This window comes from Humulus lupulus, chromosome 8, assembly GCF_963169125.1.
Source record: "Humulus lupulus chromosome 8, drHumLupu1.1, whole genome shotgun sequence".
NCBI classification, from domain to species: Eukaryota; Viridiplantae; Streptophyta; class Magnoliopsida; order Rosales; family Cannabaceae; genus Humulus; species Humulus lupulus.
Window position 1 is genome coordinate 22,943,940 of NC_084800.1, and position 16,679 is coordinate 22,960,618.

Below are 16,679 nucleotides of genomic sequence, written 5' to 3' on the forward strand. Positions count from 1 at the left end.
TTTGAGAGTTTTTATTGAAAATATTTAAATATAATATAATATTGTGAATATATTTTTGGAGAAAAATTAATAATATATTGGGTTGAAGGATGAATAATATATCTTACATGTACCTTTATAATGTAGATTTATCTAAAAAAATTTATAAAATACCTCATCCAATGGTTACCCATTTTTCTTAGTTTGAGCTCTATTTTACAATTTTTGGTGTATAACCCAACTAATGTGAGTGCTCTTATAATGTCAACTAGCAGTACTCTAACCAAATGAGTATAAAAAAAAAAGGAATAAAGGGGACTGATGAGGAGTATTTTCTATTTTGATTTGACGAGGGGCTCCGGCAAAATAAGGGTAAATATATAGATATGATAAAGCGAGAAGACTTACTTTAACTAATTAAAATGACAACCTACTTTTATGAACTTAAAATTTCACATTAATGAAAGCAATATCATATATTGTCTTTTGTCACTTAAGAAGCTTATGTACTCTATCTTTTACTTATTTTATTCTTCAACTTTATCATTTAAAATATATCATTCAATTTTATATGAAGTCTGAGTGAAGTAAAAATGTAAATTTTTTAGTTGATTAAAATCTTTAATAAAAATGTTCAATTTAATTAGGGTTATGTAGTTAAGTCTCCTCCCCAATTTTATAAATACATATTGTTTTATTAAAATTATAATAATTTTAATTGATCTATTTGATCTGCTTTTGATTTAGAGATTTAGAGAATAAAATTTAGTTGGTTAGTATTGTATTAATAAATCTTAGTTAATGCTATAGACAGTCAGGAATGTGTTCTTAATTATTTTTCAATTTCTCATTATATTTATAAATTATATACAACCATGTATGCTAGTATTTTGTGAATTTGTAACAAATGAAAGAAAAATGAATAAAAAAATAGAAAAAAATTGTTTAAAAGAACTTTTAAAAATCTACATTTATAAAGAAACTTCATTTTAAAGAATTAGTTTAAAGAAGTTATTGGATGATACTTTTAATAATTTTCTATACAATTACAGAGAATCCTTTTTTTTAGAGCAGAGATAGAGAATGTTGTAAGCTCACTATATGGACATTGGACATTAGAGATGAAAAACAAAAGAAGAAAAAAAAAACCTACACAATAAAAAACGACATCACAACATAACGTATAAAAATAGAGAAAACAGAACTGATGAACTTAACATATCATGATATGAAGCACTGTAAAACGAAAATAAGTATTTATTTCAACACACAAAAAAAAAGGTAAGTAAACGACAAAAATACGATGAAACGACAATAATTTGAAAGATATTAAAAACGACATACAACCAAAAAAAAATCGACGCTAAGCTCAGAATATAGACATTAAAAAAAAAAAACTCTGCTATGCGATAATAAACCACATCAACATAACATAACAGAATAATACTGCAAAATATAAAACGACAATTCCATGAAACTACAAATACGTCTGAAGTTTAGGAATTAAGAAGTTTTTGTTTTTTTTAAAAAGAAAAAAATTCAAAATACAAATTATATGATATTCAAAATTCTTGTCTAAATAAATGAGAAGAAGAGCCACGTAAAAATATTATTAGCCGTTAAAATTAAAGAGATCAAAAGAGCTACATAGCAAGTACGGCGTCGTTTTTGCCTTTAGACGAATCACTTTTCTACTTTTGCTACATAGCAGCACGAACACGAACTACGTGGCGTGTTTTGAACCGGTCCTGATTTAAGGCGCGAACTACACCCGGCGGTTTAAACCCCCTTCTTTTGCAAACCAACACCATTTTCTTTCTCTCCAATCCACTATCCATACCCGTCAATGGCGTTCGGATCAGCCTCTCTGATGTGGTTTCGAAAAGGTCTTCGGATCCACGACAACCCGGCCCTCGATTACGCTTCCAAGGGCACCGCCGTCTGCTACCCTGTTTTCATTATCGACCCCCATTACATGAAACCCGACTTGAACGCGTTTTCCCCCGGGTCATCTCGGGCCGGGTTGAACCGAATACGGTTCTTGCTTGAGAGCCTAGTGGATTTGGATTCCAACCTCAAGAAGCTCGGATCCCGGTTGCTGGTTCTCAAGGGGGAACCAGGCGAGGTCCTTGTTCGTTGCCTAAAGCAGGTTTATATCTCAATCTCGTTAATGGGTCTTGTGTTTCTGGGTTTCATTGTAATTTTCTGAAAACCTTTTTGCAGTGGGATGTGAAAAAGCTTTGCTTTGAGTATGATACTGAACCATATTACCAAGCTTTAGACGTTAGAGTCAAGGTAATCTCTTCTTTTGGTTATATATCATAGTTAATTTTTGGTATTAGTAAGAAAAAGAAGAAAATTGTGACATTTTTCTGTTTGGGTTTAAGGAATATGCATCTACAGCTGGACTTGAGGTTTTCTCTCCTGTGAGTCACACACTCTTTAACCCTGGTGATATCATACAAAAGGTATGTGAGTGAAAAAATTTCTGGGCATGCTTATTTTGATTGTGCAGATGATTTTATGTCTTTGTCTTGCCCAAGTTATTGTTTTTTTGGCAATATGATGGTTATGATTATACATCTACTTCTTTATTTTATTTTTATATTGTTTGGACCTTTTGAATTAACATTGCGAGAACAAAAATGTTGCAATTTGCTTTATCTAGTTTTGTTTTGATTTTTATCTGAAAAGTTTTTTAGTTTTCTTCTCACTGATTCATGTCTAGTTTGTCTATTTGCAACGATTGGTTGAAAGAATGGAGGAAAGCCACCGCTGACTTATCAATCATTTTTGAAACTTGCTGGGCAACCGTCATGGGCATCATCTCCGCTTACGACCTCACTTCCTTCGCTTCCTCCTGTTGGAGATTTTGGAGATTGTGAAATTTTTGTAGTTCCAACGCTAAAAGAACTTGGCTATGAAGTCACGGAACAGGTTTTGCGATTAAAAAAAAAAAAACCAACTCCTTGTATGTTTTTATTTTCTTTGATATTTTTATGGAAAAAAAAAAACAAAAACAAAACTTTTTTGCAGGAGGATTACTTAACTCCTTTTAGAGGAGGTGAATCTGTAGCCTTGAAGAGGTTAAGAGATTCATTAAGTGACAAGGTAAGATATGTTTCTTGGAGTTCATGTATTGAGGTTCTAATTGTTAAGGTTCATAGCTCTTTTGGTGTTTCTTAGTATTTTGCTGAAATACCACTTTAGTCATTTTATTTTTAATTATTCTAAAACACACACTTTTATTAAAAAATACCTCATATATTAAAAAATATTATCTTGTTTTTTAGTTTTTCTATCAGAGCTATTATTTTCAAATATTAAAGTTTGATAATTTTTTAATATTTTATTATTTTGGCTTTATATATATGTATTTATATTTTTTTAAAAGGAGGGTTTATTTTGGAGTAATTGAAAATAGAGGGATTAAAGTAGTATTTGAGCAAAATACACGGGGGACTAAAATAGTTTGTGTTAAGTATTTGTGTCTTAATCATTCATATTCTTACGCTGCAGGAGTGGGTGGCAAAGTTTGAGAAACCTAAGGGTGACCCATCTGCATTTCTGAAGCCAGCAACAACTGTTTTATCACCTTATTTGAAAGTGAGTAACAAACATTAAGAGCTATATATGTTTCGAGTGTTATGCCTTGTACTCTTCCCTTGTCTATTGGTTTTCTGAAAAAAGAATGCATATGGCAGTTTGGATGTCTGTCTTCAAGATACTTTTATCAATGCCTTCAAGATGTACACAAGATGGTGAAAAAGCACACATCACCCCCAGTCTCCCTTGTTGGACAGGTAACCTTCTCACTCAATCTGTCATTTCCTGGAGACATGAGTACTGCAAACTGAGACTGACATTGTCCTGTAGTTACTATGGCGGGATTTCTTCTATACTGCAGCCTTTGGCACTCCTAATTTCGATCAGATGAAGAATAGTACAATATGCAAACAGGTAAAAGTAGATGGGATTCACATTAATTTCAAATTGCAAGTTTTGTCTTATTAATTCTTATGAAATATTTTCAATCTGAAAGATAAGTCAGCAAACCAATTTTAAGATCTCCATTAGTATGCTACTTCTGTTCCTTTAGTTACCTCTTAATTGTGGAAATAAAATTGGTGATGTTTTAATATAAAATATGTATAGTCCTTGTGTATAAGATTTCAATCATAGTGGTATAAGTGGTCGGATGCTCTTATTGTTGCAGATTCCTTGGAATGATAATGATGAACTATTGGCAGCTTGGAGGGAGGGTAGGACTGGGTACCCTTGGATTGATGCTATCATGATGCAGGTCATATTCTTTGAATTAAAGTGTGCTAATTATTGTTTTGGGGGCATTCTTGCACATTGAAATAGTGTGCTTAAAATCTGTACATATATTTTTTTTTGCAGCTTCACAAGTGGGGTTGGATGCACCATCTAGCACGACATTGTGTTGCGTGTTTTCTGACCCGTGGGGATCTGGTATATCAAATAATTTTTTGGGAACCTTTGAGTATCTTATTTATCTATCCATCTATCTCATCTTAACATAAATCTTTTTTCTCTGCTATATGTAAGTTTGTTCACTGGGAGAAAGGTCGTGATGTTTTTGAGAGGCTTCTGATTGATTCTGATTGGGCTATTAATAATGGAAATTGGCTATGGCTATCATGTTCCTCATTTTTCTATCAGGTTATAACACTCATTTATTACACTTCATCAGTTCATCTTCACTCTAGCCTTGACTACAAGCAGAGGATTATATTTTCACTCTATGAATGTTTATGTTTGATATGGCTTTAACTCTTTTTTTTCTCTGATCAGTACAACCGCATATACTCCCCTATCTCATTTGGAAAGAAGTATGATCCAAATGGAAACTATATCAGACATTTTCTTCCTATATTGAAAGGTACAAAGACCTTGATTATCCCTTATCATTTTCTTTTTTGGGCTTCTTGTATTGACTCCTATAATCTTCACTCACTGCTTAGACATGCCGAGGGAGTACATCTATGAACCCTGGACGGCTCCTCTAAGCATTCAAACTAAAGCAAAGTGCATTATTGGAAAAGATTATCCAAGACCAGGTCAGTCTTCTTTCCTCTTTCTGAGCAAAACTATACTAAGTTAATGTCTCCCACTTGGCTTTTTATTTTTTGATTTTACTCTCTTGTAGTGGTATTCCATGATTCTGCTAGCAAAGAATGCAAGAGGAGGATGGGTGAAGCTTATGCATTGAATAAAAAGTCGAATGGATTGGTTAGTGAAGAAGAATTGATTAGCTTAAGAAGGAGATTGGATGAAGATACGAACAACCAAGTCCAAGAGGTCAAAACAAAAAAGCAAAAGACAATTGCTGATTGGATGAGTGCAAAATAGTATGTTGGTTCCATCATCATTTACTTTATTATTATATATCTTTTGCAAAATAGACATTTCTTAAAATGAATTTTAGAGAATTGCTTATGTTTTTAAACTTTTTGTAAAATACCATTTTTTACTACGCTCAACCACACTTGACAGCAACACCACCTCAATTATGTGGAAATATTATTTTGCAAAGAAACTTTTTACTAGTCTAATTCTCCTCATCACCTAAATTATTAAGATATTGCTTACTATGTAATAATAATTTTGTTTGTTCATTATTTTCGGTGTTTGGTAGTTATTTTCAAAATTAATTTATAGAATAAGTCATTTCACTTGCATATGAGGGGAAACACTTGGTAGTGTACTATCTAACTTAAAATTCAATAACTAACGGTTTCGGTAAAATGATGATAATCAGGGGCCACTAATGAAAATAAGCTATCAACGTAAATAATTGAAAGATGACAACGTTAGAAAAAAAAACATTAATAACAATAACATCACTCCGCAACTATTATGATCTGTATGGAAATGACAAAACGACAACAATTTCAAAGTATGTGCATTTGATAAAATGACAAGGACACTGTAAATGAAAACATTTAAAACGAGTGCACAATATAACGACGTTAAAGTTTGAAAAGTTGGGGTTAATCCCATTAGCAACGGCTTATAAAGGAAAATTTCAGGTGAAACTAAACATAGTTAAATTCCAAAAAAAGGGGTTTATAATTTTTTTTTAATAACAGCAATATAAACAAACCAAAATAAATAAAACTGAACGACAGTAACATAGAAAACCCTAGCACAAAATTATTTGTCAGGAAAACGACACAAATTTATAAAACAATAGCAATGTAAAAACGACACCAAATTGATCCGTTCAATGGAAGGAAACGACCCTGGGCCAGAGTCCACGTGGACCATGACAATAGCCCTAGCCCAATGCTCAAACAATTTTAACAAGCGTAAAAACTTCTCACGTGCGAATCCATCGCACTGTAGTATCCACCCTCAAACTTACGAGCCCACACTCCATCGCCACCAGCCCACCATCGTCCCTTGCGAGACTTTTTGCATTTTCCCCTCTAAAGACCTCACTACCTACGATAACAATTACAGGTGCGGCATTTCATCGAACACTTTCCGGAGATCTTAATCCCGCAGGGCGTGACCTGAGGCCAGAACACCATAAGAGATTTTTCTCTTACCTATTTCTAAAGTCATGTGGCGGAGGCTTCTCTCTTCATCCCAGCTCAAAACCCTAACCCTAGTGGCATCGACCGCCGCTGGTCCCTCCCGATCCGCTGCCGGAGTCGCACGATTGGTTGACCGGGTGCCTGTTACCGCCTCCTCCGCTTCCCTCTTCGCCCGAAACTTCAGCGTTTCGGATTCAGGTACGCTTCGATCGAGTAATTTTAATTATTTGTGTCTTAAAGCGTTTGGGAGATTGAAATTTACGTAATACATCGATTTTTATACTGAAGTCCGTATGTCTATATGTTGTATTGTAGCGGAGACCGCTGTTAAGAAGAAGGTTGAGGATGTAATGCCGATTGCAACCGGGCACGAGCGAGAGGAGCTTGAAGCTGAACTTGAGGTGAAAAACATCTTTTCATTTTCATCTGAGAGTTTCGTTTGGATACTGAAAAAATGGAGAAAAAGAAATTGAAATTGGCGGAATATTTTTTGATTGGTTGCTTTCTATTTCTTTCCGAAGTACGGAAATTGGATGTCAGTGAATGTAGGTTGCTAGCTTTATGAACGTCATATTTTCCTACATTATCAGAGCACCCAAATTATTAGGTCTGGTTCTTTTTCCGGGTCCGGAGTTAATTGAATTTTGATTTGTTTTTCTATGGCAGGGAAAAGATCTTCTCGAAATAAATTATCCTGTTGGTCCTTTTGGTACCAAGGTGAGTGTGATCTGCGATATAGAATTGATTGTAAAACTTAGTACCTTTGATTATGACGTTGGTGGTTGGTTGGTTTTAACTTTGAATTTTGGTTTTTGGCTTGGAGTTCAGATCTTCTATATATTTACTATGCATCATGCGTCTTACTCTCCACGAATGTTGTTTTTTTATTTCAAAATTAAAGATGGCTTTCGTTATTGCTTGATCCTATGATAACAGGTAGTTTTAGGGATAGTATCAAGTACAATTTAAATGTTAGTCGCTAAGTTGGGTTATCCATCATCTATGTTTACTAGATGTTACATTATTCAATCAATCTATCTTTTCTGTTTTAATCTTGTCTATATTTCAAACGTGAAATTCTATCAACACCTTCAAATGTATATTGGTTTGTAACCTTATCTCAATCTTAGTTTCACGGTTTAAGCATGGCGAAGTGATTTTGGCTTTGATTGAATTTTAACCAACAACCTAGTGGTTTCTAGTAGTTCGATATTTAAAATTTTATCTGGTGTGTTTTCTTTATATGCTGAAATTTGAATATTTTGCCGTTTTTGGTCTTATAAACGAGTTACAAGTCTCTGTTTCAATGTATATTTTTTTGGCTTTTTTTTTTATCTTTTTGTTTTGTCTGTTTGACCTGTAGGAAGCTCCTGCCATTGTTAAGTCTTACTATGACAAGAGAATAGTGGGATGCCCGGGAGGTGAAGGGGGTGAGTGGCACACCTTATCGCTGATTGTTTGTGTGTGTGTACATCCGCTTAAATATTCAATTAAGAGAAATGATGTTAGGTGATTTCTCTAAAATTCTTTGTTTTAATTTCTTTCATCTATTTTACAGAGGATGAGCATGATGTAGTATGGTTTTGGCTGGAGAAGGGTAAGCCACATGAATGTCCAGTTTGCACACAGTATTTCGAGGTAACTATTTTAAACCCTTCCTTTTATTCTCTCTCTCTCTCTCTCTCTCTCCTTGTTTGGAGAAGGGGGTTGTGTGTATATTGTCTAATATGTAGGGGTTTGTATGTGTGTGTGTGTGTGTATATATATTTCTTTACCCAAGATGCAAATGACCAAGCATTAATGATCAAAACCATCAAATCATAAAATCCTTTCATAATACTAGAACTAAAAAATCTGAAGTCTCAATCAAGCTACTATAGTTTCTTCTTATTTGAAGTTTTAACCTCTTTTTGGACTTCAAATAAGATGGAATTGTTATTATAACCCTAAATCTTGACCGAGTCCTTCATTATTGAGCCCAAAATTTAAAAAAATGGAAGGCATAAACCTCCACTATTACTGAGGCACATCCATCAATAAGCACCTTCCATGTGGGAAGCCTTTCTAAACCATGGCTTCGTTCAGAAACTTGATTAGAGACATGCTAAACACATCGTATTGTATAAATGTATGAATAGTGATTCAGATAATGTATTTGTCGTGATTTTTGTAGATAAGTATTTTGCAAAAAAAAAAAAAATTATCTCAACTATGGTTTGCCAAATCTTTTTATAATTCTTTTATCTCAACTGATTCACATTCCATCTAATATGATTTCGGGTATATACCTGTGTAAAAGAGAAGTATAAATTCTGATAGAATTTTGGTATTTGGGATATGCTATGAGATCATTATGCTCTAATTTACCTAGCCATACATTGGCTCTCATGACATAAAGAGCTTAGTGTGGAGTTGAGCTATATTTAGTCTCTTTAAGAAAATGCGTAATTCTCTAATATATTTAATTTATATCATCTGATATTCCACAGCTCGAAGTGGTGGGACCTGGAGGATCTCCAGATGGACATGACGATGATGAACATCACTGATGACAGCCTGCAGTTATCCTCTGCTGGAATAAAAAGTCTCTAGGGAAATCAAGAGAATTTTCAGTACACACTGCAGATTTCAAATTCAAAAAGATTGCATTTTGTTTGATTTTGGTCGGTCTTAGTCTTCTTTTTGCTGTTGCTTTTGCAACAATTTGAGACACAATTTTTCTCTGATAAATTTAGACAAAGGCTTGTCATCTGTTGGAACAATAGATCTGTTCTATGCATTTGTCGAATAATCGATGGCTACTTGATTCTTTACCTCACGTTGGAACAGTAGAACCCAAGTTTTCTTCCCGTCTCAAGGCGTTACTTTTTGCAATTAATTAGCATAATCACTTTTGTTCTTCTCCTTTTTCTGTCAATAAATCTCTTTATTTTTGAGGTCTTCTTGATAAATAAAGCAAGCACGTTACTTCTGAATCATTCCTAGTGATGAAATGCAGTCTAGAAGAAGAGACCACGAAAAAAAATAAGCATTCATTTCTAAATTGTAGTGAGCAATTATAGTTGCTTTGAAGAGCATGTAGTAATTTGTAAAAAATTTAAAAAATCGGAGTTTTAAAACGTGTCAGTAACCCAAGTGCGCAAAAGAGAGTTTTCGTAGTAGTGAACACTAGAAAATTGTATTCTAATTCGATTGAGTAGAAACTAGAGGCTAAAATTGCTGATATAAACATATAAAATTTAGAATATTCGGAAAGCGTGGATATATATTTTGGTCCAGAAAGAAAATGTTGTGAGCAAGAGAAGAAAATTAATTGTACCGTGTGAAAACTTAAAATATAAAGAGAAAAGGGCATCAAAATGGAATAGATTCAAAGACTCACATCATAATCTTACCAATAACGAGATAGAATAACATCAGCTTTTGTTCCACTGAAACAATGACAGACAAATGCCTGGATAGAAACTTGGACGTCTACTAACAATCCACCAATATTTTCTTCCATTTTCATATCAACTTATTTATCAAAAATAGAAAGGAAAAATACAAAAAAGTATTGTACTCGGTTTATAATGTGTCCTTGAAAGGTATCCACTATCAAAATGAAGAAGCCCTCCCTCTTCCTTTCCAATATATGATACAGAACCTTGCCAATTATCTTTTTAGAGTTTATCATAGACACTTATCTTTGCATCTTTGATAATATAAAAAAGAAGAGCATTATTGTGTTTTATTCCATTATGGAGTGGAATCACGTGATGGGAAAATGAAAGAGGAAATTAAGATGAAATTTTTGGAAAATTTTGAAGGCGACAAAACTTGAAAATCACTAGTATATAGTACATACCAGTATCAGATACAAGATGTTTATATTGACTATCAATAGTGTCAAGTGTCTAATGGTGCAAACAGTAAAAGAACTTAATGTTGGGACACTATAATTCTGTCCAAACACTAAGTCATTAGAAAGAGGAAAAAAATGAAGAAAAAATAGAGTCCTGTGTGTATGTAAATGCTTGAAAGTTGAACTTGAACCTTATCCTCCAACCTTTTCCCTAATTATTAAGTGATTCTTCCACATTCTATCACATCTGACAAGACCTATTGCTATGTAAGAAAATTTTATTACTTCACCAATCTATATACACTTGCTAATTAATTAAAGAAAAAGAAATACCCCCCTAATTTAAAGACATGGTGTGGTTCACAAATGTCTAGTCAATAGATATAAACTAGCTTGCATCTAGCTAATATATATTGCTGCTGCTTTTTGCATGATAATGTTGATTTTAGAACTCTTGATGTTTCTATAGAGTAACTTTTCAGTATGCGCAACAGCTTGCATCTGAAGTGAACAAATTATCAAAAAAAAAAAAAAAAACAAATAATAAAAAAGATGGCTTTGAATGTGAATAAACTCTATACATACATGTATGAACCATTTTATAAAGAAAAAAAACAGCAACAAAAGTCAATGTTCTCTTTTATGCATAAATACATTTTTATACAGAACGTTACCAACCTAACCATATAACTGAACATCGCCATATTGCAGTATCTTATTATATAATTGCATACTAGTGCCAACAGCATATTTTGTCTCCCCATTTAAAAAAAAACCCAAAAAAATTGTACCTATATAATTATTCTAAATCAAAATTAAGATTGATTCTTTCCTTTACCATGTATATGGTGGGGTAAGAAATGGGTTGACAAACAAAAAGGTGACCTAATATTTTCTACAAAGAAAGGAAATTTTTTTTTTGCTAATGTTGACCTTGTAAGGAGATCAGATACTGCCAATTGGTGTATTAACCATTGATAATATGCCATATCAGCCATACATTATAAGTGTTAAGTCAACTGATTTTAATACATTGCAATACTTACTCAAAATGTATTAATTTTTCTAACTTTAGCAAGTTATATTGCAATCCAGCAGTGTTAACATTCTCTACAAACCTATAATAAAGAATTACACAAATAGAAAGTGTTTCAGGATAAATTTGTATAGTTCTTCCAAACATGCAAGAAAGCAATATTATTTTTGTTGAGCTAGAACTTGCTTTATTCTCTTCTTGTGCTTGAATTTCATAATAGTTCCACATTTCAAAATTTCTAACCTAATGGTGTATTTAAATAATAATAATAGAAAACAGTAGATAAATTAGAGAAGTGGTAGCCCCCCCCAAAAAATCAGGATACTTTAGTTTGAGGAAGGCCGTTATCACATTTTATCAGTAATGAGAACATAGAAAGTATAGTTTTGGCCTTGTTCTGTTCTCATTAATGTAAGTATTGTTTGGTATCTGTATTTTGAGCATAAGCTAACAAATATTTTAGGGGTGGGGCTTGAGTGAGAATCACAAAAATAATAAGTGGCAAGCAACAAAGCAAGAAAAAGGATGTAAAGAGAGAAAAAAGTTCACTTGCTTTTCTCTTTGTCTCTTCCACATGATAAATCAAGGTTGGTGATCTTTATAGAAGTATAAATTAATAAAAGAATATCTAAGCAAGGATATTATTATTAAACTAAGTGAAATGTGAATTTATTACTATTTTGAAAAAACAAAAACAACAACTTGGAATATAGAAACCTTATTATACCCCATTTCCCATGCCTTCTGCTCTCTGTGAATTCTAGATTATTCTATAGTTTAAAAAAAAAACAAAAAGACAAAAATTACATCTTTTCTTATAAAGAAAAATAAAATTAATCAGTAAAAATAAAGTCATGAAAATATACTTTTTTGTTAATGGGTATCTGTCAATCATCAGAAATTCATAAACTAATGATTGAAAAAAGATATTTCTTTTGCAAATTTAGATTACCCCTTTTCTTGTTTTCAGCAATATTCTATGTTTGCTTGGGGTTGCTTTATTTTCTGGCCACTGCCCAAAGCATAAATTCTCTCTATGCAAAATCCAGAGCCTCCCCTCTCTACCAGGCTTAGAGTGAGTGGTTTAGCAAAGTAATGGATGAATATGACCTGCTGAGGTTGGATTCTCTCAGCTCATTAAAAAGATTTCTTGCTTTTGTCCTTGTCTTTACCTCTCCTTTTCATTGATGCCCTCTTCCCCCTTTTTGAGTTTATAGGCGCAGTACGTAGCTGGTGTACACAATACTCTTGCAAGGGATGCATATTCACACGTTTTATTCCCTTCTCTCACTCCCCATCTGGTTATAAATACCCTTTGCCACTCACAGTTTTCTACATCTTCATTGCACTCGCTCCACTCTTTTCTTCATCACATTGCAAAACCCTGCTTAGCCCAGTAACTCGTTTGGCCAAGATGAGCTATGCACATTCTAACATGAGCTCTGGTTTGTTCCTTCTTCTCCTCCTCATTATTTCGTTAAACTAACCTTTTTGGTTTCTTATTTATTATGTATGTGTATGAAACTATGGATATGATTTTCTTTTCCTTTGTTTCTTTTAAGTCAAGCTATTATATAAGTTGATTTGTATTGTATGGAATCTTCCAAATGACTTTGCTTTTGGGAGTTTCAGGTAGTAGAACTGCTAGAAGGACATTGGAGTTTGGAAGGACCCATGTGGTGAAGCCCAAAGGAAAGCACCAGGCAACAATAATCTGGCTACACGGCCTCAGTGATAACGGCTTAAGGTATTCTTGTTACTTTTCTATTGCACAACTCTTTAATGACATTGTGGCTACAGATGTGTGAGTAGTGTTTTTCAAGAAGATCGTTTTAGAAAAGAAGAAAAGCTTTATTTAGATACTAAAGTATTGTACTAGTTGCAGTCTCTAATGAATTCATCTTTAGGAGAGGATAACGGTAATGGGGCATGATCATGTTATAAGAGAATCAAATCATTTACCTTTTTCTTGCTAAACTTTAATTTGAGAAGAGTAGGTGAGAACTCAAAAATAATGATAATATGTCTTTTTTCCCCTCTTATATTCCCTGACTTGTCATCTACAGTTGATGTGTATTCTTTTGTTTTGTTTTTAAGTACTTGCACTGTTCAATGTTTTTCTATTTTATAAAAAGAAGGGATTTCGAGAATGTCAACATCTCTATGGTGGCGGGTCCATCTGATAAATGTTTTTTTTTTTCCATTCTAAGCTCCTTTCCAATGAAGATTCTCATTCGGAAAACTTGTATCCGAGAGAGCTGTGCTCAGTAAATGTATATACATAATTCCACTAATTTATCCTTATTATTTCTTCTAAAGCTTAATTTTCAAGGTTTGTTTTCGGGGGAATAAAGTATATACCATTTTTTTGCTAAATTAGTTCATTTGGTTCTCCAACTAAACTATAATAAAATTCTGATGGAGGATATTTGTTAGTTAGGAGGATATTTTTTGGACCCCCAGAGTGCTTATTTTTGCTCTTCATAGATATTTTCATTATCTTCTTAGCATATATGTGGTTGGTTTTCTGCCTCTGTAGTTCTGTTTTCCATCAATATGTCTCTTCTATTCAGTAAACATACTGATCAAAGTAAGGCTGTGATAGATTTTGTCAAGAGTTGAAAGGCTTGATAAACTGTTATTGCAAACATAGACAATTAACTGTTCCTTATGGTTGCAGCTCATCTCAGCTTATGGAATCACTTCCCCTCCCAAATGTAAGAATATATATGTTCTCAGCCAAAAAAATTAATACTGTTTTCTTTCATGCATAAGTTGTTTCCTCTGACTTCATGTGTGTTTTTAATTTTTTTACTTTGGTGCAGATCAAATGGATATGCCCAACAGCTCCTACACGTCCTGTTGCAGTCCTTGGTGGTTTTCCATGCACTGCTTGTAAGATCAATCACCTATTTATGATCCTTATCTTCTTAGAAGGAACTCTGTAAGGCTTTAGTATTAATAAGAGCTACATACATACTGTGAAATTTCTATCAGGGTTTGATGTTGGTGAGCTTTCAGAAGATGGTCCTGATGATTGGGAGGGCTTAGATGCTTCAGCAGCACACATTGCAAACTTGCTGTCAACTGAACCCCAAGATGGTACTTTCTATATAGTTTGTCTCATGTGAAGCTATCAATCCATTTGATTAAAGAAACTTTTTCATATCGTATCATGTTCTGATAACAGTTAAAGTTGGCATTGGAGGCTTTAGTATGGGAGCTGCTATGGCCCTATATTCTGCAACTTGTTTTGCTACGGGAAGATATGGAAATGGCAACCTATACAATGTAAACCTAAGGGCTGTCATCGGTCTAAGTGGCTGGCTTCCAGGATCAAGGTATGAGTTAGTGAAAGAGGCTTCTTAAACCACCCCATTCAGCCTTTTTCATAAAAGAACAGAATACAATTAAAATTTTGACAGAAAGAATCCAAGGGACTTCCATGTATAATGGTGAAAGATAACTATTATGCAGGAACTTGAGGAGCAAAATAGAAGGGTTTCATGAGGCTGCAAGACGTGCTGCATCATTACCTGTTTTTCTTTGTCATGGAAATTGTAAGTATATACATAACTTCTATACTTTCAATGTGTAGATGACTCTCATGAAGTTTGACATTTTGATTATAATATGCACTAATCTTATTATTGTTATTGTAGGTGATGATGTAGTTCCCTACAAGTACGGAGAAAAGTCAGCACAATCTTTAAGTTCAGCAGGATTTCGACACCTTACACTAAAACCATTTGAGGGGTAACGTGAACTAACCTGTTATCTTTTCTCAACATGATTTCTTTTTACAATAAATGACATGAATAGATTAGACACAAGCAGTTCTCTAAGTGTTTCATCTTAACCATATTCAGGCTTGGTCATTATACAATTCCTAGAGAAATGGATGAAGTCTGCAATTGGCTTATTGCAAGGCTTGGTCTGGAAGGTTGCCGCTGAGATTTTTATTTATTATTTTTTTTTTGGTCAAGAAGAGAGAGGTTGTAGTTGGAGCTGATAAGGGAATAATAGTTAACAATAAAAATGCATATGTAAAAGTTGAATGAGGCATATGGGCTAGATGATGTTATAGGTAAACTAACCTCATAGTTTTCCTTTGTCTGTCCTAAAAATAAAGTTTTGGATGTGTTATTTTGTTTTGATTTGATTTTACTTGTAGAAACAAGATAGTTATTATTCTTAATATTAGATATATTGTATTTGGTATTTATTTATCTGTATGATTATTATTCCAAAAACAGGACATATGATAAATGTATCTTAATTGACATTGCCAATAGAAAATAAAAATGATAATAGCTGTGATCAAACAAACAGAAAAAAAGACAAATTTAAAAGTAACTAAATAATTAAGATAATGTGTTGTGAGTTTCTCAAAAAAAACCCTGTTAGTAATATAATTCAAGCGTATGTAAAAAAGGATCAGTCTCCGTTTGATCTTGAACTTGATTGGACTTGTGTTGGTGTGCATTGCATTAACCATTGCAGCAGTAGCATTGGATCGAAATCAATGATGGCTCGTTGGATTGGAGAAATGTTGGCAGTGGTTGCTGCTGCTGGTTACAATTTAAACTCCCTTTTCCAATTCTTTATGAAATAGTTTTCTCGACACTGTTTGTTGTATCAAGTATGTGTTGAATGTAAAAAAAATATTTAGTCATTAATGTATTGTTAGATGGATTAGGCGTGGTAATGACCTTCGAATCAAATGCATTTGGATTGCCACTTTTGAATTTCAGTTGTGCCTATTTCACTCTTTCTTCAACCTTCATTCATATATCTATTAATGTGATTCTTGCAACAAGAATCTCTCCACAGTAGTTTTCCAACTCAAAACTCCTTCATTGACTGGAAAAACAAATATATTAATTAATTTCTCTTCTAGATAAAACATTTACATTTACATTTTTTTTTGTTTTTGTTTTTTTGATAAAAAAATAAAGAGTACACTGAAATGCAATTTTAGAACAAGTCATAGTACATAGATTATATGCATGTAGGAAATTGATTCCAATATCCAAAAATAAAAGGGAAATTTGCATAAATTTCTATGTAATTTATTTTGTTGCACTTAAATACTCATGTAAAGTTTTTGGTGGAAAAAGTTCCTGCAGTCACACAATTGGTGCAGACATTGGTTGTGGACAGTTAAGTGAGTTCAGGGGTGCACGTGGCAGTACCCGATTAGGTTAAAGATTAATAAATATTAACTATATAAAAAATCACTAAAAAATATTTT

General features: G+C 33.2%; 3 protein-coding genes across 3 annotated transcripts; all 3 read left to right on the plus strand.

The window, feature by feature from the left end:
• The first annotated feature begins 1,742 nt into the window (after positions 1 to 1,742).
• Positions 1,743 to 5,552, plus strand: LOC133796342 ((6-4)DNA photolyase). The gene is made up of 14 exons (XM_062233811.1): positions 1,743 to 2,128; positions 2,203 to 2,274; positions 2,367 to 2,447; positions 2,737 to 2,916; positions 3,016 to 3,090; positions 3,499 to 3,585; positions 3,684 to 3,782; positions 3,856 to 3,939; positions 4,196 to 4,282; positions 4,384 to 4,455; positions 4,552 to 4,665; positions 4,798 to 4,885; positions 4,968 to 5,063; positions 5,153 to 5,552. The coding sequence occupies exons 1-14, from the start codon at positions 1,826 to 1,828 to the stop codon at positions 5,353 to 5,355; spliced, it is 1,641 nt and encodes a 546-aa protein (XP_062089795.1). The 5' UTR covers positions 1,743 to 1,825; the 3' UTR covers positions 5,356 to 5,552.
• Positions 5,553 to 6,337: 785 nt separating this feature from the next.
• Positions 6,338 to 9,360, plus strand: LOC133796343 (cytochrome c oxidase subunit 5b-1, mitochondrial). The gene is made up of 6 exons (XM_062233812.1): positions 6,338 to 6,743; positions 6,861 to 6,946; positions 7,212 to 7,262; positions 7,909 to 7,975; positions 8,104 to 8,183; positions 9,035 to 9,360. The coding sequence occupies exons 1-6, from the start codon at positions 6,572 to 6,574 to the stop codon at positions 9,092 to 9,094; spliced, it is 516 nt and encodes a 171-aa protein (XP_062089796.1). The 5' UTR covers positions 6,338 to 6,571; the 3' UTR covers positions 9,095 to 9,360.
• Positions 9,361 to 12,406: 3,046 nt separating this feature from the next.
• LOC133796344 (uncharacterized) lies at positions 12,407 to 15,650 on the plus strand. Its single transcript, XM_062233813.1, has 9 exons — positions 12,407 to 12,870; positions 13,058 to 13,172; positions 14,106 to 14,142; positions 14,251 to 14,320; positions 14,423 to 14,527; positions 14,616 to 14,766; positions 14,903 to 14,985; positions 15,088 to 15,181; positions 15,295 to 15,650. The coding sequence occupies exons 1-9, from the start codon at positions 12,840 to 12,842 to the stop codon at positions 15,377 to 15,379; spliced, it is 771 nt and encodes a 256-aa protein (XP_062089797.1). The 5' UTR covers positions 12,407 to 12,839; the 3' UTR covers positions 15,380 to 15,650.
• The last annotated feature ends 1,029 nt before the right edge of the window (positions 15,651 to 16,679 follow it).